We start from the raw sequence: 23,226 nt of genomic DNA on the forward strand, positions 1-23,226 counted from the left end.
TTTGAATAGCTTAATTTATTTGGGAAAAAATACAAAACAAGCACACAAAAATATCAGAAAGAGCAAGGAGATAAGTTTTCAATTACTGCTGTAGAAATTTTTCATAAACAGTGTCTGTGACTCTTACAAGAACTCAAACTCAAAAATAGATTTTTTTCTTGTTTAAAACCGGATCAGACATTTGGTTTGGTTCGGATACTACTTACTCGCTCTCTAGCAAAGGAGGTGAAAAATAACTTCATTTCCGGGGAAAAAGCAACGATCTTCGACGCGAATAAAACCATGGTGTTTTATTTTACAAGTACAGGTAAGTCTGATATTTGAAAATATATCAAAATTTGTAGTTGGCAAGCCTCGAAAAATTGGGGATAAGACGATTAGTATCTACGCTCTTACATACCCTAGTAAACTGTATCCCAGATGTTGAAATTAAACACATGGTTACGCAGAGACTAAATCACAAGATGCTAGATGTCAGACGGTGAAACTGTAAGATCAAGCATAGTTTTCGTTATCCGGGCCCGTAAAACACGAGGTTGGGGTTGGGGACAGGGCTTTCCCTCTTTTTCTGAGTATTGTAGGCCTATTTTGCTATAGTAAACCACTAAACCTTCCTTTAGATGATGGTTGGTCCCAAATCTCAGCGAGTTTAGTCGAGACTGGAGACTAAATATTTAAGACATATCGAGGTCTCTTCTTAATCTCAGGGTAGTGTCACACAAAGTGATTATGGAAATCTTGCCTTTAGGCCATATAAAATTAATCTTTAGATTCTCATCCCCGCCCGCCCCTCTCAAAATGTCCCGCCCCGATGTTTTTTATTTTGATTTTGGGGTATTTTCATGTATTATTCAGTAAGAATTTGGTTCAAAGTTTAAGAGTTATCTCCCGTCTGTATTAAAAGTCGCGTGTCGCTATTTATAGCAAAAACGCCATGTGAAGAATGGAGAAAAATCGGCAATAAAAGCAGTTTAAATGTGTAAGGAAAAGATAATTTGTCAGTATAGAGAAGGCAGAGAAGAAAAAATAGCATAAACACATATAGATACCATCACTGGCAGGAGCAAGTATGTAGAGAGATTGTAACTAAGTAAAAATAGACGAGGAAAATGACACCTGGTCTAGTTACATATAACGATCTCCAGCTGTGTGACTTTGCTTTGAAATAAAAAAAAATCTACAACATCGTAGACAGACTTAAGAGAAGGCCTAGATTTTTCAGTAGAATAATTATTAGAACATTTATATAGATTTTGCAAAATAAGAAGTCACGCATACACAATTTATTGGTATCCCTACCTCATTTTGTTCAGGGTGTGCCGTATAATGTGTACTTGATAATTTGTTAATTAACAATAAATATTTAATTTTTAAAGCAAAAATTTTCTTTAAATATTTAAAAGAATATGAAAAGAATTAAATCTATTCATATTTGCATTAAGGTAATGAAAAAAAATGTGTACGGGGCATCCATTGTTTTGTTGATACTTAGGCCTATATATAAATTAACAATTGTAAAAAATAAAAAATAAAATCCGCCCACCCGCCCCAATTTTTTAGCAAATTAGGATGAGAATCTAAAGATTAATTTTACCTGGCCTTAGTTGGACCACTTGTTTTGATCAATATTGTCTGAAATGAATTTCCTGCCCGCTTCAACTAATCGCTTTGCATATGTAAACCAACTTTTATTCATGTGCGAGAAATTTTCGCGAGGTTCGCGAGATCCTGGTCATCGCAAATTTTTCTCGTTGCGAACGGTTCCTTAAAGTCTCTTCTTCTATTGAAAACAATTCCAAAAAAGGTTTGATCGCGAAAATTAATCGTCGCGAACTACTTTACACCCAGTAAATCTCGAAATAAAGTCGTCGCGAATAAAAGTTGGTTTACAGTATCCTTTGAATTTTTAGTATGTTTTGCGGTGTGACTGTTGGGGCGAGTGCAGTTATATAGTCAAAAACACAATTGAAACATTGATCAGTTCTTTAAACATCAAGTCGCACAAGATATCTCGACTAACTGTGACGTCACATGGCATAACGTAGCTTGTTGGAGCTTACGGAGACAGCTGAGCACTTGGTTGAAACTAAAGACTTAGTGCAATTTTTGACGAAAGACATTTTTATGAGAATTTTCTTGTTGCTTTTAAAATTTCTACAAACCGAAAGCCTTTTATTTTTTTTTACTATTTATTTGCCATTATTGCATGGAATCCTTGTAGCAAAGGAATTTTGGGAAGGTTTCACACAAAAATTTGTCTGACAGATGTACAGATTTCATTTCGAATTTCCTCTGTTCTTACACGTTAGTCTATTGAGCTCGCTTCACGAGTGTTCGCGATGCTCACTGCGCTCGCTATCACTATAAAGCTTTCATTTCTTAAATATGTCTTTAAAAGGTTCAAATCCAACCAAAATCAAGTTATGTTGAGTGTTTGCATAGCATTGTATTGACTGAAATATCCTTTTAAACTCCCAATGCTGAGATAATTATACTTTTTACACTCTGGTCATTTATTTTAAAGTTATACATTTTATCATTTTTTCATTACAGTTGTGTCCCCAGCATACACCATTTATATGGGGGAAGATAAGCATGAGAGTAAGTTGATTAAGTCAAATTAAGAATATTTAGCTGTATTGATTGTACAGGTTTATAATATGGAGACATTTTATCATCATTTGTGGGGTCCTGTGTTTGTAGATTCTACAACTGAACTCATGAATTTATATCCCCACAAACAATATTATTTTGTTGGTGTAGTGATTCATTGAATTTACCATATAATTGAGTTAGCTAGGTAATTATGTACATGTAATCACAAATCTGTAAAATTTTGCTTGCCCATGAACATTACCCACATCATTTAAAATGATTCTACAGTATTCCTTTTGTATGCAACTTATGCTTTGTTGTGCATGAATATTAAAAGCATACACTAGGCAAAATAATTCAAGTTGTAGAATTTATAGAGTTTTTCTTTCTAGATGAAGAACTCATACGATGGGGTTTTCCTGAAGACGTATGGTAATTTTCCACAGATTTAACTTATTTTTATTATCTAATTTTCTAAATTTTAGTCCTTTATTTTACTACCTCTGTTTTTCAGTTCTTTAAAATCCAGCTTTAGTGTATGTTTTAACTTAAAATTTGTTTGACCATTGCAGGTTCCATGTTGATAAGGTTTCCTCAGCTCATGTGTATCTAAGGTTACACCCAGTAAGTCAACCTGAAATAACAAAAGATTCTTAAGAGCCAGTCCACGAGAAAACCATGCAAAATTCAAAAAATCGTCCAAATGGAAGGTTGCAACTTAGGAATTTTTAGTGGCTTAAAATTTTCTACATAAAGGTAGAAGTAAGAATATCTACACAAAAATGTCGAACCCAGCATCTATTTTTAGTAACAGCTCATTTGCATATTTGTCGAAAATAAGGCAAAGTTTAATGGAAAATCTATACAAATTAATCAAGTCAAAAACTTACCTTTTGTCATCAGTTTATTTTCAAATTTTGTTTTATTTTCAAAGTCATGGTCCAATTTACACAATTAATGAGGAAAAACTTAATTCAAATGAATATTTTGTTTTTTACACATCTATTTATAGATTCTAAATAAATGAGTATGATTTTTTAGCCATTTTTAGATGCTTGTTTCTCTCAAGACCAAGGTTGAAATTAAATTAAATTAATTGTTACTTGAAGAATGATATAAGGTTTACTCTGTATTAAGATATTGAGCTTGGGAAATAATATCTACATGTTGTAAATTAAATTTGAAATACCATATGTTGCTACAATTTCACATATTTTAAATAACGGTCTTTTACCATAATTTTGGATTATTTTTATGATATTTAAATGAAAAAGAGAAGATTCTTATCTAATATATTTTTTAGAAGAGGAATAACTGATTTGGATACTTCATATAACTTTCTTTTGCTTATTTTAGCCCCTTGTTACCATTTTGCTGGAGTTAAATTGTTATCTCCCCTTGTTGGAACTCTTTTGTATTATTGGGTAAAAAGTGACAGGTATGTCAATATGGAAAGAAGAAAGTCATTTTTTCTTCACCTAGGGAGTTGTTGTGGAGCATTATTGCACTATGAAAGAGGAAAAACATATTTTAAGATATTTGAATGTAAGAAAGAAAAAACAACTTAGCTTGAATAAACAAATAACAGGCCCATTGGAATCAATTTCAGTGTGGGGGAGGGGGGACAACCTACATAATCAACTACCGAGAATTCCATAGAAAATAAAAAAAATAAAAAAGTTCATCATATGTTGTTTTTTTTTTCATTTGGGGCATATACATTTAGTAGCTATGTTTTCTATAGGGTTCTGTCCACGGGGAATCTACATGTATTTCATGGTAATTAACAGTTACAAATTTTTTCCTAACACGTACAATTGAATAGGAAATTAAATCAAATAATAACACATTTTTAATCAAAATATACATTTGATATTTTGTTTAAAGCACCTGGTCCCGTTCAAGTTCAAGATCATTTTATTCATTCAAACCATTTCAGGTACATGAGGACAATGAAGAATATTTACAACATGTAAATTCAGAAATAATCAGAATATGAAAAGGAAAAGAAAAACACATATCATGATATGAAACATGTAATAATGAAATAAGCGAGGGGACAAATCATGGAGGACTGACTAACTAAAATCATATATTTTCAATATAAACGTACGTAGTTTTCTTAGTGTCATAGCAACTTGTTTTGTCATCAGTTGAGAAAATATAAGAATACAAACAGGTATTTGATTGCATACTCTCAACAAATTCAAAAATGATTGGTAATTTCAATCTACATGTAAATTGTTTACGTTTCATAAATTTAGTGTGTTTTTGAGTTGAGTTTTTGAGGAGGACTGACTAACTAAAATCATATATTTTCAATATAAACGTACGTAGTTTTCTTAGTGTCATAGCAACTTGTTTTGTCATCAGTTGAGAAAATATAAGAATACAAACAGGTATTTGATTGCATACTCTCAACAAATTCAAAAATGATTGGTAATTTCAATCTACATGTAAATTGTTTACGTTTCATAAATTTAGTGTGTTTTTGAGTTAACCAAACACCGTCATTCCAAGGCATATTTTGAATTTTACATTACATACTTTAAACTACTGTGTTACGCAACAGTCATATATTGATAAAGTCAGATCTTCCATTAAACATCAGCTCAAAAGGAGATGCCACCGATATAGGACCCTCCACGATAAATATTGGCAAAATCATTCGGGGAAGAGCATAATTCCCCCCCCCCCCCCCCCCCCCCAAAGAAAACATGAGTCGTTACTGCAGCCAAAACTTTGCTAGTTTGCAGTACAAAGTGGTGAAAATTTAAAACCGGCTATAAACATGATAAAAGACTGGATTCATATTCATTGATTCAAACTGAGGGGGGGGGGGGGGGGCTATCAAATTTTGTCAAAATTATTTTCAAAACATTATTAATAAAATTGTATAAGGCTTTGTAAATTAATTTAATATTTGATACTTTTTCTGAATAACCATAATGGTATTATTAATACATGTAACATTGCAGACAGAGATAAATTGTTTTTTATAATTGTTATATGTATCCACTGAAAACAGTTGGGGGAGGGGGCGTGTCAGTCGATCAAGGTCAGGATATTAAATATACGAGTAAATCTAGTAATCAATCGTTTACCCCATCCACCTCCCAACAATATACATACTAATATTGAAATGGACAGAATAATGAAAAATGATTATGGTTCGGGAAAGGGGGGGGGGGTGTTGCTAAAACGAGGAACGGAAAACGTATTATATTTTTTATTTTAGATTAAATCACCTTAAATACACAAATTTATAAAAGTATATATTTTATACATTCAATCCCCCATTAATTAATTCAAGTTGATTTATTCATGTTCATAATAAAATCTCTTATTCATGAAAATCGCAGTCATAGCAGTGTCGTAGAAACGATTTCGAAAGGGTCAGGGAGAGAGGGGGGTAAAATTAAACTTACCTGAAAAGAATTTGCCAAACGAAAAAAGAAGACAATTGTTTGATTCGGGAGGTGGGATAAGAGTAAACTCCAGAATCTTTCATTTTCTTTAACTCCTTTACAGAGTTTTTTGTATAACATCTCCTGTCAGTATTTTTATAAGATTGTACCAATTTTAAATTGCCAGAAAGCAAACAACTTACCGAAGGCTCAAATTTTATATGTTCAAGTCTCAAAATTTAATGAATGATACTGAAATAGAGTCCGTTTTAATTTGAATACTTGTAATTTCCCTTTCATTAATTTAAAAGAAACTAACTTACAAAATGAAAAAAAAAACATATACATTCATATGATTGTTGAAAAATAGTACAAGTAAGCCAATACAATTTATTATATGCTTTTTTTGCATTTATAAACAATTTGCAAAATGCTAATCCTCATATTAGGGGTAATTTCTGACAATTTAGTTTCAATTAATTTTTGATTTTAATAGTTTTCAATCTTAATTATTATTTCAAAGAAAATTGTTACATGTTTCAATATCTAACAACACTTTTTTTTTAATTTAAAGTACTATATTTGACTTTGTAACCCATTTGAGTTTGAGCAATTTTTTTCGAAAATTGGCAATTTGTAAATCCCCATATCTCAATGATTTATTATTTCCCAAGCTCAATGTTTTGCAAAGATAATATTTAGAGTTATATTTGTACAATAAAATCAAAAAAATTAATTTCAAAGATTGGTCTTGGAAGATTTTGGGCATTAAATTTGTAATACTTTTGGAAATTTTTGAAAATTGGCATCATGCCAATTTTCAAGAGTTGTCTGCCCTTTGATATATTGCATATTTGATTATGATAAATGGAATTCTGAAAGAACTTAGTCTTATGTTACTTAAAAATACCTTAATGGAAATGCAAGTTTAATTTTGAGTAAAATAAATCAAATGTGAATTTTACCATTTTTCTTGAACTTTTTAAGTGCACTTGCACTTAAATGTACAAAAAGGAGGTGGCGCTGCCTACGGCTGCCATGTTGTATGATGGGAATTTTTTTGGTCATTTTTTAATAACATATTATAAAGTCTAACTGCCCACCAAATTTCATTAAGATATGACAACCTTCGATTTGGACAGTTCTGCATGGTTTTCTCGTGGACTGGCTACAATTCTTTCTGTATTTCAGAATGAAACATTAGATGATGTTCCACAGTCTGTGGTAGATGACTGCGCACAACTTGTAAAGGCAAACAGTATCTCAGGTGAATATTTTGATTTCAATTCTGTGAGAAAATCTTTAATACATTTAATACAACTGGTCTAAAATTTACTATATTTCAAATTGAAGTTACATCGTATTTAATAAATTTATGTTCATTTTACTATGCAATGATGTTTCAATTCTAATTAACTATGAATTTAATTAAATATTATATTGTTGCAATTTCCTTTACAGTTGTAATTGTTATGTTTAGACACAACACGATGTTGTCAGAAATCAGACTTTTTTGTATTATACAGGTAACAAAATGAATAACATAGATGTTGTATATACGATGTGGGCAAATCTCAAGAAAACTAATGGTATGGATGTTGGACAGGTGGGATTCTTCAAGGATAAGGAGGTAAAGTCAAGTAAACTTAACATTTAATACTTAATACTTCCCTTGGGGGAAGGGTGAGGCTACAATATCATGAATATGTGATCAAAGTTTTACATACTAGGAATATACAGGAAAAAACTTGAAAAATCTTCTCAAGAATGTCACAGCTAAGAGTTGTCATAATTATATCTTTTGGACTGATAAAAATCTGTTTGGACTTACATACTTCACATGGCAGTCAGTCAGAATGACTGACATCGGAAAAAAAAAAATTTCAAGAACTCTGTGCATTCTTCTATAATAGAAATTCAGGTGTCTAGTTTTAAAATGCTGATAAATTTTGTTATAACATCACCAATGAAATATTTTTTTCATAGAATATTCATTTAATGAAACATTTTTTTTTCACAGGTTAGAAAAGTTAAAGTAGAAAAAAGAATAAACGAGATTGTGAACAGGTTAAACAAGACAAAAACAGAAGATCATCCAGACTTCCGTAAGCTGAGGGAAGACAGAGATCGAGAAGAGAGGGAAGATCAGAAAAAGAAGATGGCAGATCAGAGGAAGAGGGAAAAAGAGGCAGAGGAACAGAAAAGAAAAGATGCTGAAACAAGGTTGATTAATCTAAAAAAAATTTTGAGGTTGGAGGGTGGAATTAGATTAAACATACAGTCAAACTATGTTATCTCGAACCTGATGGGGCTCAGAGAAAACTGAGAGATATCTGAGGATTCAAGATATCGAGGGTTAAATACTTAAAGAATATGTGGTTGGGACTTCCACTTTACTTAGATATATCCATGGTATTCAAGATATTGGCTTTTAAGATACCAAAGTTTAACTGTATTTAACACTAGAATGATGCATTAGCGAAAAAGGGTCTTGAATACTTTTAACTTCTTCATTATTTTTCTTAAAATTTAATGCACTATTTCATTTTGGTTATCCTTATTAACAGTTCCTTGAACCCTTTTCATTGGTCTGAAAATGCCATGCATGGAGCGAAATTTTTATATTGATGTGAAGAAAAAATCACTCTGAGCTAGATCAGGATAGTGGGGCTGAGAGAGAACCTAGATTGATAGGCTTATTATTATGAACAACTGTTACTTTTAATGAACAATACTCCTTTTCTCTTTTTCCCTCAATGAATGTTTTTTTTTACAGTGGATTCCTGCAATAGACCACTAGACGTGTGTAATAATCACAAGTGATATTTTCACTTGGGACAATTCTTCCTAAACAATCTCAATTTAAAGTGACCCTGCTCTATAAAATTCTTTTAAAAAGTTCCTGGTCAGGCTCATTGCTGAGATGATACATTCTCCTGTTAATGCTTGATTCATCCAACTTGCGGTCAATATTTTGTTATCTGTATAATTGTAAAAATCTATAAACAAATCCATTTCAGATGATATTTGTTTTATCAAACCATCAGAGGTTTAAGGTTTCTAAATTGTTATTTAATGATAGCATCACATTCAGTATGATTATTATTTTCTTCATTTCAGATCATATGCCAATTTAATGCGACCAGAAAATATGACATCAAATCAAGTAAGTGAAGTGAAAGAAATCAAACATAAGTTTTAAAGGACAAGTGCACTTTTATATACTCAGAAATTCAATCTTTGTGCTTGCATTTGAAATACATGTTATTCAATAAAGATTCAATAAAGATTAAAAATAGACAACTCAAATAGGTTTGATACAGTTTTTCAGGATTTGGGGTATAAACATGTACAGGCAAAAAACCAAAAAGCGTTTAAAATCATTTTGGTAAAGTTTCATATGATTTTAAATCAAAAGTATCCAAAAGAGTTTTAAAATTATTTTGAAAAACAAATAAACAGAAAAAAGGTTGGTGATATTTCCAGAATAAATGGCTCTAAAAAAAAATCCATTTCTATTGCTAAAGGGCACTTGTCATATTTGTATTTAAATTTGAAAAATATTTGTATTGATTATTGGTCAAGTATTGAAGTATCATACTGGGGTTACTAAGTAGATTAATTTGATTTTGTATCTGATTAACAAATGAATAAAAAATCATATCAAGTTTTACCAAGTATTACCATACTTTTCATTTTGTTATGAAATCAGCATTAATGTTCACAATTCTTTTATTTTAGGACAATGGCAATGACTCCGATGATTTCATGTGAACTGAGAGTTGACACACCAAATGTCTTTCAGCATCAGCTACAGACAAACAACATCCAACAATGATTCCTCTATCAGAAAGAAAGAAGACCCAACCTCATTACAAGGAATTAATGGAAATTGTCTAGTTTTTCACTTTTTGAAGCTCAATTTGCAATGTTTTAAAAACCATTTCAACTATATATTTATATATGAACCAGTAAATACTTTGTGCCATCATAGAAAATAATTTTTTTTTGTACATTGACCCACATTTTTCTAGGTGGGAAGGCAGGTTGTTATTTTTTAAATTATCACTGATAAAATATCATAAAAATCACAAACTTTGAAAACTTATTGATGTTTTAATTACACACCAGACTGGTATCTGTAGGAAAATTTGATTTATTGCTATAAAAATTTTCAACCTAAAAATTAGTCTGACAAATGAATGATATATTTTCTTAACTTAAAAAAAAAAACAATAAAGATGGTACATGTTTGTATTTTACTATGAAATTAAATAAATTAAATGATCAAAATAAAAAAAAAAGATCATATAGGGGTAGGTTGGAGAGTATCAAAAAATCAACTGTTTTTCTGTCCTATGTGTACATTTTTATATAGATGCGATACGATTCTCCAAATTTCTATATCAATGTTTTGAATTGTTAAACATGAAAGTTATTGCATAATAACTATTTATATAAAATGTACTAGTAAATTATCAGATCTATAAGTACAATGAGTATAAACTACACTGGAGATATATGTGATATTTTATGTGTTTGTACTTCAAAACACATGCGTTGATAATTAAATTATGTTCTCAGATTATGACAAAGTGAGAATGTACTACAGAAAGTAACATTTTATTGCTTTGTTCAATAAACGAATTTAAAAAAAATGTTATTCAATTATTCATTCTATAATTTAAAAAGTCACATCCATTTTCATCCTTGGCATTCAATTGTATAGTATTTTTGGCTTGCTTGTCAAAAGAACAGAGACATTTTAAAGCACCATGGGTTAAATTTTATTTCAATAAAAATAAAGGCCGAGAGATGTCTCTGGATCTTAAAGTATGTCAACCCTAAAGTAGGTCACTGTGACCTATACTTTCAAAATCATCCTTTTCAAAGCATTTAAAAAGGTCAGTAATGAGTATTTTGGATACTGAGAGATATGGAATCATCAAACTTGTAATCTTGAATCTTTGACTTTGGAGTATACTTATAAAAAGGTGGGACAGTGACCTACTTTTTGAAATCGGCATATATTCGTTTTAAATTTGTTTCAGATACATATTTTTGACATATTGTGCAGCATGAGATCATCATACCTTGTCAGTTGTTGCATCCTAAGGCATCAAGGTATTAAAACTTTATGTAGGTCACAGTGACCCATTTTTGAAATATATGTATCATGGCCATATTTTTTTTTATTCACATACCAACTGGCTTAGAATCGTTAATTTTATTATATGATAGATCTTGAGTCCCCAGAGTATTTCAAATTGAAAAGGTCACTATGACCTACATTTGGAATTCATTTCAGATACAAAAATGGCTAAAAATGAGAAAGATTTGTTATTTGATGCTTCTTTGTTGCTTTGAGTATGTCAACTAAGGGTAGGTTACCATGACTTACTTTTGGAATTGCATGGGCATATTTAAATATTTCGGATTTTAATTGGCTTAGAAATATCAAATTATGACAGGTGATGCATCTTAAGTTTAAGGAATGTTTCAGCCAAAACATAGGTCTCTATGGCCTACTTTTGGGATTTCATGGGTACACTTATATAAATAATTTTTCCCAATTCTAATTGGATTAGAATCATCAAATTTTGTTAGTTGATGCAACTTGAGTTTAAGGGAGGTGTCAACCAAAACATAGGACTCTGTAACCTAATTCCACTGTGTATATCCCAACATGCGGGGTGTATACTATGTTGTGCGCGGGGTGTATACTTCCGAAGCGAGAGAAAGGCGGTTGAGGTACGTTCTTTGTCCGTTCTCTCAACTTACGGATATTTTTCGCCAGAAAGCATGTGCCTACGGAAGAAAGCATTAACTAAGGAGTATATGGATACCTATGAATCCACTGGACACCTTCTAGTTTTATCAAACACCTCAACACAATTCCGAGGATCGGAGCAAGATTGACGCTACACTGTGTTTATGATCAAATATCAGAACAAACCTTTGCCTTATCATCACTTTTATATTATCATTAAATAAATGTTTACAATATAAACGATTGTACAAATTGTCTGTAAATAAAACAGTTCGTATATAAAGATATTGACGAAAAATCAATGTTGTGTCCGGGGTGTATGCAACATGTTGTACGCGGGGTGTATACCCCTTTCTTTTCACTCTGTAGTATCATTGTCTGAAATGTCATTGAAAATTTTACTTAAGTACTTACTTAGTAATGTCATTAAACTTACTTTTATGAAAGTTGTATTAATTCTCAAAATTATTCACCAGTTTTGTAATTTCACGATTTGCTGGAGAAAAAAAATTGATATACGTTTATCGCATTTTTGGCTTTGCATGCACAAGAAAGTAAATGTACAAGGTACTTTGTTTAACTGTATAATGTGATGACCAACAACCCATCCCTTCAATTTAAAGGCACCTTATTCAGATCCTTCCTTAATAAATGCTTCACACATGCATCATTTTGAACATTAACATTTTCTCATAATCTGTATTTTTTAAAAATATTTGTTAAATGACATTGAAAAATGGCTTTTTGTAATGTCATAAACACAGCAAAAAAGTTCTCCTTCATGTAGTATTTATATGCTGTGTACTTTGCCCCCAGGAGCCCATATTTGGCAGTAAACTGTTTTATATTGAGGCATTGTATTGTATTGAGTACATATTTTCTAGAAATGGGCCCGGGGAGGGTGTGTTTGTGTCTTAGGTCATTTTTTAGGGGGGGGGGTGTTCTTGTACTACGTGTATATATATACGATAATAAATTAGAGTAGGGGTGAACAGGCATTCATTGATATTAATTACCCGTCATCGTAAAATTGTAATTGTACCCAAAACAGATTTTTTTTCAATTGTGCATGCTCTTAGAAAATTGTCGCCCCTTTTTACAAATGTGCACTTTTATAGCCGGCTTTATATGTTTATTGTAATTCGTAAAATATGAAATCATTTCAGATAAGGAAAAATGAGTCCACATATTGCGAAAATTGAAAGAAAAATTAATATATCATACAGACACATAGTATTACCTCCTTTTTGTTCCAGATACAACTTTTCACTACAGAATATGTTCATCGAAAGACAGCTTGCCCCCCCCCCCCCCCTCTTATGTTGCACGATAGTCAAATAATGGTTATATGTTTTAGTAAAAAAAAAGGGAGAATTGGTACTGAAAAAAGATGCGACCTACAATCCCATCTGAAATAGGAGTTTTGAGTTTCGATAAGCCCCCTCCCCCTTTCTTTTTTTAAATAGCTAGTCAACTTATGTAAAAAATTTTTCAGGTACCCCCCCCCCCCCTTTAAAAAAAAAATTCTACTTCACTGCCATAAATGCTTAAGAATACATGTATTAATAACATAAATGTTGCAGAAAAAAATGATTTATTCATTCATGTACTGTTTCTATTGTTTTTAACAGGCGAAATATTTAGATTACAACGAGCTAAAGAAAGGTCAAAGTTTCCTCAATGTAGGGGGGGGGGGGGATTTCATGATTACGTAGATTTAGACCATTGCGCCATCCTACAATGTAGCATTAATTCAGATAACAATCGCTCCTTGCACACCTAGTGCCTATTTTGTTTTAATATGATCGTTTCTTTTTAATTTTTCTATTTTGATTTTTTAAAATTTAGTTTGTTTAATACTTTAGTAAGTTTATGGAAATAAGTTTTTGGTTCGGCATTAGTATTAAGGTCTTTTATCAACACTATCTGTTGCTTATAACCCTGTGTGAATAATGTTTCCATTGATATTTCGCACTAACAATCCTAAAAAAAATATGGGGTATACACCCCGCGTACAACATGTTGCATACACCCCGGACACAACATTGATTTTTCGTCAATATCTTTATATACGAACTGTTTTATTTACAGACAATTTGTACAATCGTTTATATTGTAAACATTTATTTAATGATAATATAAAAGTGATGATAAAGCAAAGGTTTGTTCTGATATTTGATCATAAACACAGTGTAGCGTCAATCTTGCTCCGATCCTCGGAATTGTGTTGAGGTGTTTGATAAAACTAGAAGGTGTCCAGTGGATTCATAGGTATCCATATACTCCTTAGTTAATGCTTTCTTCCGTAGGCACATGCTTTCTGGCGAAAAATATCCGTAAGTTGAGAGAACGGACAAAGAACGTACCTCGACCCCCTTTCTCTCGCTTCGGAAGTATACACCCCGCGCACAACATAGTATACACCCCGCATGTTGGGATATACGAGGGTTGTCCCGTCAAAACGTGGACAAGTTGTCTAGTGTAAAAAATAAACATCACTGCGTTCTGAAATTTTCACTATTATTTAGTACATATTTTAGTAATATACACAGCAAATTTCGGATAAATATATGCATAAATAAACAAATTATGTGATTTTATGCCATGTATTGTATCACCTTACGGCGCATGGATTATAACGTCAAAGTGTCTAAAACAGCGTCACGTTTTATCTTTGCTGAAAATGAAGTTGGATGAGTCCGACATAAATTTAGGAATTTCATTGATACAGATTCTTTAGTCTCCATAAATAGCCGAAGAACCAACTGACACCCTCATGCGATCTTCTGAAGATCTATCAGTAAGTTACGGACAATATTCTCACCATCATTCAACTAATAAAAAATCTCATCGGCGGTCTACTGTGACAGCGTCTTTTGCTATTACATAAGGAGTTTGTCCGTATGTTTTATGCTCCCAAGGGACTCGATCAAAAAAGAATTCGCTAAGAAAACTCCTATTTCATTTGTATACTTAAGATATGGTGATATTTTAAAAATCTTTTTTCTTCTATGGATATTTCAAGTCTCCTAAGGTGTCATTACAACATCGAATTAAAACGGAACTGCTCTCCGGTGCGCCGTAACGTCATAAAACGTCGCCATTTTTCGTGTGTTGTGTTTACTACTTTCCCATTTCGAATGCTCGAGAAACTGCCAAAAATGAAGCAAATGCATTAAAATTTTTACAAAGACTACAAAATTGATTGTGGAATTGAATTAGAATAATTTTAATCCAAATCTTATGTATTTAAAACTTTTATTTTGAATTCAAACTTGTGTATTCTTTAATAAAACCTTGGTTTTTTGTCCGTGCGCCGTAGGACAATACCCCGTGCACATTCAAGCATAATAAAATCTTTATTTTTGCCTATATTTTATCAAAAAAATTATCATGCACTTAATTAAATATGATAAATATACATTTACTGAAATTTTCAGCTTAGTGCGCCCATTACTTTTCGAGAAAAACGCTTTGTCCACGATTTTATGGGACAACCCTCGTACACGGTGAATTCTGGAATGTCATAGGTATATTTAAATATTGTAGGTTTAGTTATCATTGATGGATATTGAGTCTCTTAATTAATTAATTTATTTCTTTACGTTTTTACTTCGGCATTCTCTGTGAAACTTCGTATCTAAGAAACTGGTTTTTTCATGCACGAGCGATTTAGCGCTCGCTATAAATACTTTTACCTTTTGTCTTTGGCTTTCCCTGCCCTCCCAGCCCTTGCATTGTTTATCTTGTAAAATTTATGAGTTCGATTTGTATGTTTTGAATAAAAATGCGATTTGTGACGAATGCAACAATCCTACAGTATATTCTTTTTCTTTGTTTTTCAATAAATTAGTCAAGAAAATATTTATTTGCGGAGGAGTGAAACGAGGGAGAAAATAATTGAACGTATTAGCTTGTGTATGACAATTTGCTGGGACATTGAAATGCATCATAGTTACAGGACTATTGACTAGAGATTTGTCACAAGCAGTATGAAATACATAACCATATTAACTCTTTTCCCCAGATTTTGTACCCCTTAATGACTTATTGGCTTAGCCCCCAACCCTTAATGAACTTTTGACGCATGTGTATTTCATTGTTGATTTAACTTGAAATTACCGCTTGTTTACAAATTATCAGAGCACAGGTGGCCACCTGCAGGTTAACAATAGATGATTGCATCATACTACAGTTAGAAATCATGTGATTTACCTGTGTAAACAAACAATGGCTTAGAATCATTCAAAAATGGCGGACTGTTACATACGATGTTCTTTGAGCATATAACTCAGTAATTACGCAATATTTTCTCATTCAGTAAAGCATTACATGAAATTCAAGCTATAAACTACGTATTTCTTGAAAGGTTTGAAAATTATAATGATCTCTTTATTTGAAAAATGTTATCACATTAATTTATAAGTAAGTTTAACATCTTATTTTAGGAGAATCACCAGGTAAAGTAATCAAACGAAAGTGCAAGTTAAAATTGGCTACGATGTATTGTCAATACATGTAGCTCTATAAATCTTTGTTTGGGCTCTTATGGAGCAACCGGCTATTAATTTCAGCTATTTGATACCAGAAGGTTTCAAACTTATTTTTAACCAGGATCCACTGTATTGGTGTGTGAGCAGCAGTTTGAATGTTTTTCACAGAAATTTCTATTTTTAGTAACCACAGCAACACCGTTCATCGAAATCAAAAACTGATAAACAGAATTGTGTATCTAAGTGTAGTCTACTTGTGTGCCAAATTATATTGAAATTGGAAGAAAACTGTAGGAGGAGAAGCATTAAAATGTATTTCAAAGAAATTTCTGTTTTAGTCTCCACCGCAACACCATTCATCAAAATCAAAAACCAATAAACAGAATTATGTATCTTAGTGTAGTCTACTTGTGTGCCAAGTTATACTGAAATCAGACAAAAACTGTAGGAGGAGTAGCATTTTGAATATATTTCAAAGAAATTTCTATTTTTAGTCACCACAGCAACACCGTTCATCAAAATCAAAAAACCGATAAACAGAATTATGTATCTTAGTGTAGACTACTTGTGTGCCAAGTAATATTGAAATCACACCAAAACTGTATGAGGAGTAGCATTTTGAAAGAATTTCACAGAAATTTCTTTTTTTAGTAACCATGGCAACACCATTCATCAAAATCAAAAACCGTTTAAAAGAGTCATGTATCTTAGTGTAGTCTACTTGTGTGCCAAGTTATATTGAAATCAGACCAAAACTGTACGAGGAGTAGCATTTTGAAAGAATTTCACAGAAATTTCTATTTTTAGTAACCATGGCAACACCGTTCATCGAAATCATAAACCGTTTTAAAGAATCATGTATCTTAGTGTAGTCTACTTGTGTGCCAAGTTATATTGAAATCAGACCAAAACTGTAGGAGGAATAGCATTTTGAAAGAATTTCACAGAAATTTCTATTTTTAGTAACCACAGCAACACCGTTCAGAAATCAAAAACCAAAACACAGAACCATTATCTTTTTAGTTTTATGGGCCAAGTTATATTGAAATCAACCAAAACTGTAAGAGGTCTTTTAAAAATTGTTTTCAGACAGATAAATATAGGGAAAATGCGGACACATTACTATGGCATAAGCTTTTCTGCTCCTGACCAGTAGGAATGGGTACAGACTACCAGAGGGCAAATTTTGGAATATAACTTTGCATGGCACTTGGGTTGCAAGGTGTTCTTAACTAAATGAATATTTTTAAAATGCATAGTTTGTTAATAAGTCTTGCAGGATCAAATCCATTTTTTTTAACCTGGTATATCTCTCAAAGAAATAAATTTCCCTTACCAATAATTATTAAACTTTGCATGCAATGATAAAAAAGAAAAGCCTTGTTCAAAATTATCAAATTCCTAAACAAACCTTGTTTTTACGAAAATTTGGATTTGTTTTAACACCATGCCTCTTTTAGAAATTTCTTTCCTTACTAATGATTCCTCCACTTCTCTTGATGTCAGAAAGAGTTCAATGTTTGTCAGATCCTGCAAAATAAAGATTTCTTTCATTAACAACTTTCAAGATTATTCCTATATATTCCTATGTACCCAACCTTACCCCAGAAGGTCATGATTTAAAACAAGAGGCCTGTGGGCCTTATAGGTCACATGAGTAAAATGTCAAACTTTCCAACAATTGAATTTGGCTGAGGCCATGAAATTCATAATTCTGAAAAGAGGCACCACTGTTCATCATAACTATACACTTAGCATGCTTAGTTTAATTACTTAATACATGTATCCATAGGCAGAATTGGGGAATAACAAGAGACCCATGGGCCACATTCCTCACCTGAGTAATTTTGTTCTTTACCAGATTCCACAATCGATAAAGTCCAGGCTTTTTGATATCACTTTCAGCTGCTTTTTTATCAATAAAAATGGAGCTTGTAAAACTTACATTGTCATTGATCATTTGAAAAATTATTTTGTTTTAAAAACATTCTCATTGTACTCACAAGTACTCTGAATTTGACATAAAAAAGATGTTTGAGTTTCTGATTGACAATGTATGTGGTTTTTGGCATCCAGGTCTTCTAACAATTTATTGGAAATTATTGGGTGTACCAATTGCACCCCGTTATTTGCAAACCTATTTTTGTATTCATATGAAGCAGAATTTGTCGAGAATCTTACGAGGGATTATCAAAAAGTTTGTGGACTAGCATCATAAAATTAAAACCGCTTTAGACACATCAATGAATTTTAATATATCTAGTTAGCATCATCTTTTCTATCTAAAAAATAAACCATAAATCATAAATAATATTTTTTAATAAATTAGTAATGTTCTTGTAAGCAATGGTTTGTCCAAACAGCGCAACCTCCAACATGACGTTTTTGAGACTTATGTGTAACTGAGAAAAACTCTTTTGATATGATCATTTGACATCCAAAAATTCCGTTTATTCAGGTATGTGTCGGGACACAATTGTTCTATAAAATTTGAAATTTTCACTTCATTCTGGAAGTTCTATGAAATTTTACCGTAAATTTTACACGGACTGTCCAAACAAATGAGGCCTTGAAAATGACGTCAAAAGGAGGGAGGGGTTTCCGTTTCCAACATTCAATAAAGTTTTGCCCCTGAAAAAACTGGTATAGACCTAAAATATGTTGAAACTGGCTACAGAGAAATAATATGCATCCACAGTACTTGTCTTTTAATGTCAAAATAGATTCAGAGAGAAAGGGTGTGAAAAATCAATCACGTCAAAAAATGACGTTGATCATGTCTTGTAGATATTGAACTCCCAAAAGCAAAATATGCTGGCATAATCAAGCGCGGATTTCTCCCATTGTATTAATCCATTTGGAATATTATATTCATTTAAGGCCACTGATCATGACATTGTGAAGTCATATAAACAAGGCGGGTTTAAGTCCTTACTCAGCTCCAGGGAATCTCATCAAAAAAGTGTATGAGGTAGAAGAAGCGGACATTGAAAAAACAATGACATTATCGGACATCATGAAAATAAATGACGACAGCGCGCCGGGTGATCATATAATGTAATTTATATTTTGTAATAATTTGGCAAATAATGAACGTATCAGGCTAAAATTTTCAACATTTCTTTATTTTTTGTTGTTTTATGTTCCATATAAATTTTGAAAACACAGCCTACATAATACTAATTTTATAGCCTCAGTCCACGAACTTTTTGATAACCCCTCGTACTAGTATACAATATTGTTAAGTTTATATAGATGCCTATATCTTTCCATCCTGGTTGCACACGGAGCTGTGTTTTTTTTCAGTAAAATATTTTATGCTGGTTCTGAAATATCTATTTAATCATTTTGTATGGATTCTTTCATTATATTGTGACAAATATGTAAATATATTCTGAATTTCAAGGAAAAAAAACAATTTTAGCAATTAACATAGACCCCCACTTAAGGTTTTTATATTCTGAATATATAAGATATATAACTTTGACCAATCTGCTTGAAGTGCAGAGAGATCAAATAATTGATAATTTGAAACTTTATCTTAGTCACGATTAAAAAAAAAAGAAGAAGACTATATAATAGTTTACTTTGTACATTGGAGAGAACTTAACAGAAACGCGTTTACTATGTAATTTTTGATAAAGACCCAAATTTAAGTGTAAAAATGTCATATTAAATATATTATACTGTAGCGCCAAAAGAAGCATATCAATTGATCCTCTTTTTTGTTGTTGTTTTTTTTTTGTTTTTGTTTTTTTTGGTGTGTTTTTTTCTTCTTTTTTTGTTTTTTGTTTTTAGTATAGAAACTAAAAATATACTTGTCAGACCAAAAAGTTTTTAAAAGACTTTAAACATCACTGAGGATCCAACTGTCATCAAGATTAAACACTGATTATAAATAAATGAATAAAATTTGTATTCCAAAGGATACGGGCACATGCAGTAGTTTTTTTTTTCCACGTGTCTGTGATTAGGGAAACTTGATGCATTTGACACCCCCCCCCCCCAAAAAAAAGAAAACGTTGAAAAAAATGTTTTCATTTTTTAAATTCTTTACCAAAGACTGCCAGCCTGTTATGCTACAGTAATCTAAAAAAAAATTATGTGAAGAAATTCTGATATGCTCTGAATTACCACCCTCGCTCCTTTGAGATCCACCAACTATTAGGTAACATTAGTTCCTAATTTGCATACCGCATGGCGTTTGACCCATAACCTTGTCTTGTGACATACTTTAAAAATATTCATTTTCTATGCATTCCTCACGTATATTCTTCTGTTATTTTCAAATATGTGCACTTATCTCATGAAGTTCACATCAATTTGATTAAATCAAGTACGTGAAGATAAGAAACCCACTTTATTTATAATATTTCGTATTCCGTACTGTACGCCATTTTGATGCCTTCCTCGAGCCTAATTACATTTTACCGGAAATAGGACGTTCTGTAATATAGTGCAAAAGGAAATTTAATTTGTTAAATCGGGTTACCCGATATCAAGAGAAGTTGATAATTTGATAAATAAAATATCATAATTTAAGCACAGAAAAGTTAAAACCATATAATAATTTTCCTTTTTAACGAAAATATAACTACATCCGGTTTTGCGTGCGTATGAATATCATGTCTTTGCTGACGCGGGGAGACTGGCAACTGTTGCCCTAGGAATAAACGCCATAGCCACCGTAGCTGTTGACGACTGTAACCCACCAATACGTAAAAGGTGAATTTTCATTTACATCATGGTCAAAGTAGTAGATGTAAATCAATGTCTCTTCGGGGATGATTTTTGCAATAAATAATTAAGACATTTCTTGCTAATTTACAAATGTTTGGTATGCACGCTGGGTTGGATACCGTTTCTAAAAAGAAAATGGCGTCCAATCATGAAGTGAAGTGTTTTTTGGTCAGCAACGGTTTTGTATCCTAGCAATGACTATTAATGTTTCCATGGTAACAAACGTTTTAAAGCTAATTTTTAAGTTTATCATATTCTTTATAATTTTATTCTAATTTTTGCGTTATTTTTGGTAGAAAATTAATAAAATTCCTTGGGAGTTGGTTGAACTTAGGTGGAATATTGAGTTGCTAGGAAACTAAAAAGTTATGAAAGATAACGTTGAAGAGGCATAGTTTTCAGTGTTGACATGGTTGAAACATGTGAATCAAATATTTTAAGAAGTTTTTCAACTTTCTGTTCATAGTTTATGTGTATATTTTTAAGTTGAGAATATGTCAACTTGTTCAGACATGTTGATAATAAAAATAAACATATTGACAACTTTCTTTTATAAAGTTTTTAAAAAGAATCGTTGGTTGCTAAGCTGAATTAAATAAGTAAATAAATATATTTATCATTGAAGCTATTATTTATTTTTTTTTTTTGCTATTCTTGATTTTAATGTGTTATTATTTTTTTAATTGCCACTTTATTTACAAAATGGAGAATATTTAAAGATTTTGATGCTATGACTACTTAGCAAAATTAATTAATTTGAACAGAGGAGTTTCAAAAACACTTTGGAAACTAAAAAAAAAAATATTAAAAAAGTTTTTTCAAAGAAAAGTTTTCAGACTTTTTTGTGGGCAGATTATGGAAAAAGATATGTTGACAAACCTTAGATTAAAAATACCTTGACACTATTTACATATAGGTAACAGCAGTATTATTGCATGCCAGGGTTTTATGCTGTAACTCTTTCTAGTTTTGTTTGGAATATATTGACCTTTTGTTAATAACTAGTAAAATATTAAATTTTGGAAATTTTAAACTACTGTTTTTGTGAAATGTTTGTGATAAAGATTTTACAAAGTAAAAAAGCTAACACAGGTATAACATCATGTATTTACATTGCAGCATTTCAGTTTCAGATAAGAAAATTAAAAACAGATAATCTTAAAAAAAAAAAAGGAATTATAATTTAACTTCTGTGTCTCAAAAACTGATATATCTCTCATGCCCATTTACAATGAATATGTCACTTTGATTTGGAAGTCTGTGTATTCTTGAAGTACTTTTACATTTCAAATCCTCAGAAATCAGAGATTGTTCCATGGTCCCGTCAAGTGTTAGAGATAATGGGGCTTGACAATTTGATTTTTCTTTTTCAACTGTGTAAAAATTGTTATTTGACTACCTTTGGTGTGACCAATGGGACAAGTGCAGTTGTAATTATCATGTTAATGACTGGGAACCATCACAGAATTAACAAACACTTTGATAAATTTGTTCCTGATTCAAACCAAGAATTTGCATTGGAGAGAATGTGAAAATATTTTTAAAAATTTTGTTTAAACTCTGTAAACACTAAATATTCATGATGACTGTGGTACTGCTAAGTCGCCCAATTTTAAATTTTATACTTTTGAATGAATCTGGGGAGAAATTATGAACAGGATCAATATTTCATTACAGTTTCCTAAATGATCTGATGGCTACACAAACCTTCGTCACAGATTTGCAGGCAATGAACCCAACTGTTGTTCAAGTACAGGTAAGTTCATAATTTGTTGTGATAATAAGAAATAAATTGTTAATTTTTTGAGACTGAATTTTGATATTTTTAGTACCTATTTTATAAATATTTACAGTGTTAATTTGAACTATGTAGAAAACAAACATGCTGTATGTGTATTGTCACTGTTGTATACATTAACCTTTTATAATTATTTATTTGTTTATTTAGCAGGGTAATAATCAGCAATTTATTTGATAATTTAGCAGGGTTCTTCAAAGTCACCATCTACATCTCAATCACAGAATGGACAGACCCAAAAGACGACTATCATACAGCCTTCCCAGACACATTCTGGCCAACAATTCATTGTTACAAGTAAGTAAAAGCATGCCTGGCATGTCTACTTAACAGCAAAATAGTAATCTACTTGTAAAATTAAAAACTGCAGATAAATTTTGTGGTTAAATAAAGATTGAAAACTTGTCAGAAAAGACCAGCTTA

The 23,226-nt window shown here is 31.5% G+C and overlaps 1 protein-coding gene across 1 annotated transcript in view; it reads left to right on the top strand.

The window, feature by feature from the left end:
- Window positions 1-247: 247 nt before the first annotated feature.
- Window positions 248-23,226, top strand: part of LOC134276434 (DNA-binding protein RFX2-like) — a 29,512-nt gene continuing 6,533 nt past the window's right edge. The window contains exons 1-12 of the mRNA XM_062758693.1: window positions 248-307; window positions 2,554-2,601; window positions 2,988-3,027; window positions 3,168-3,219; window positions 7,194-7,269; window positions 7,529-7,632; window positions 8,023-8,225; window positions 9,123-9,168; window positions 9,744-9,772; window positions 20,859-20,990; window positions 22,683-22,761; window positions 22,992-23,100. Coding sequence (XP_062614677.1) covers window positions 283-307; window positions 2,554-2,601; window positions 2,988-3,027; window positions 3,168-3,219; window positions 7,194-7,269; window positions 7,529-7,632; window positions 8,023-8,225; window positions 9,123-9,168; window positions 9,744-9,772; window positions 20,859-20,990; window positions 22,683-22,761; window positions 22,992-23,100 — 943 coding nt within the window. The 5' untranslated portion in view covers window positions 248-282. The remainder of the gene's footprint in view (window positions 308-2,553; window positions 2,602-2,987; window positions 3,028-3,167; window positions 3,220-7,193; window positions 7,270-7,528; window positions 7,633-8,022; window positions 8,226-9,122; window positions 9,169-9,743; window positions 9,773-20,858; window positions 20,991-22,682; window positions 22,762-22,991; window positions 23,101-23,226) is intronic.

The sequence above is a fragment of the Saccostrea cucullata genome, unplaced genomic scaffold (genome assembly GCF_032062105.1).
Source record: "Saccostrea cucullata isolate Sc308-1 unplaced genomic scaffold, CSIRO_AGI_Scuc_v1 ctg349, whole genome shotgun sequence".
Taxonomy (NCBI): domain Eukaryota; kingdom Metazoa; phylum Mollusca; class Bivalvia; order Ostreida; family Ostreidae; genus Saccostrea; species Saccostrea cuccullata.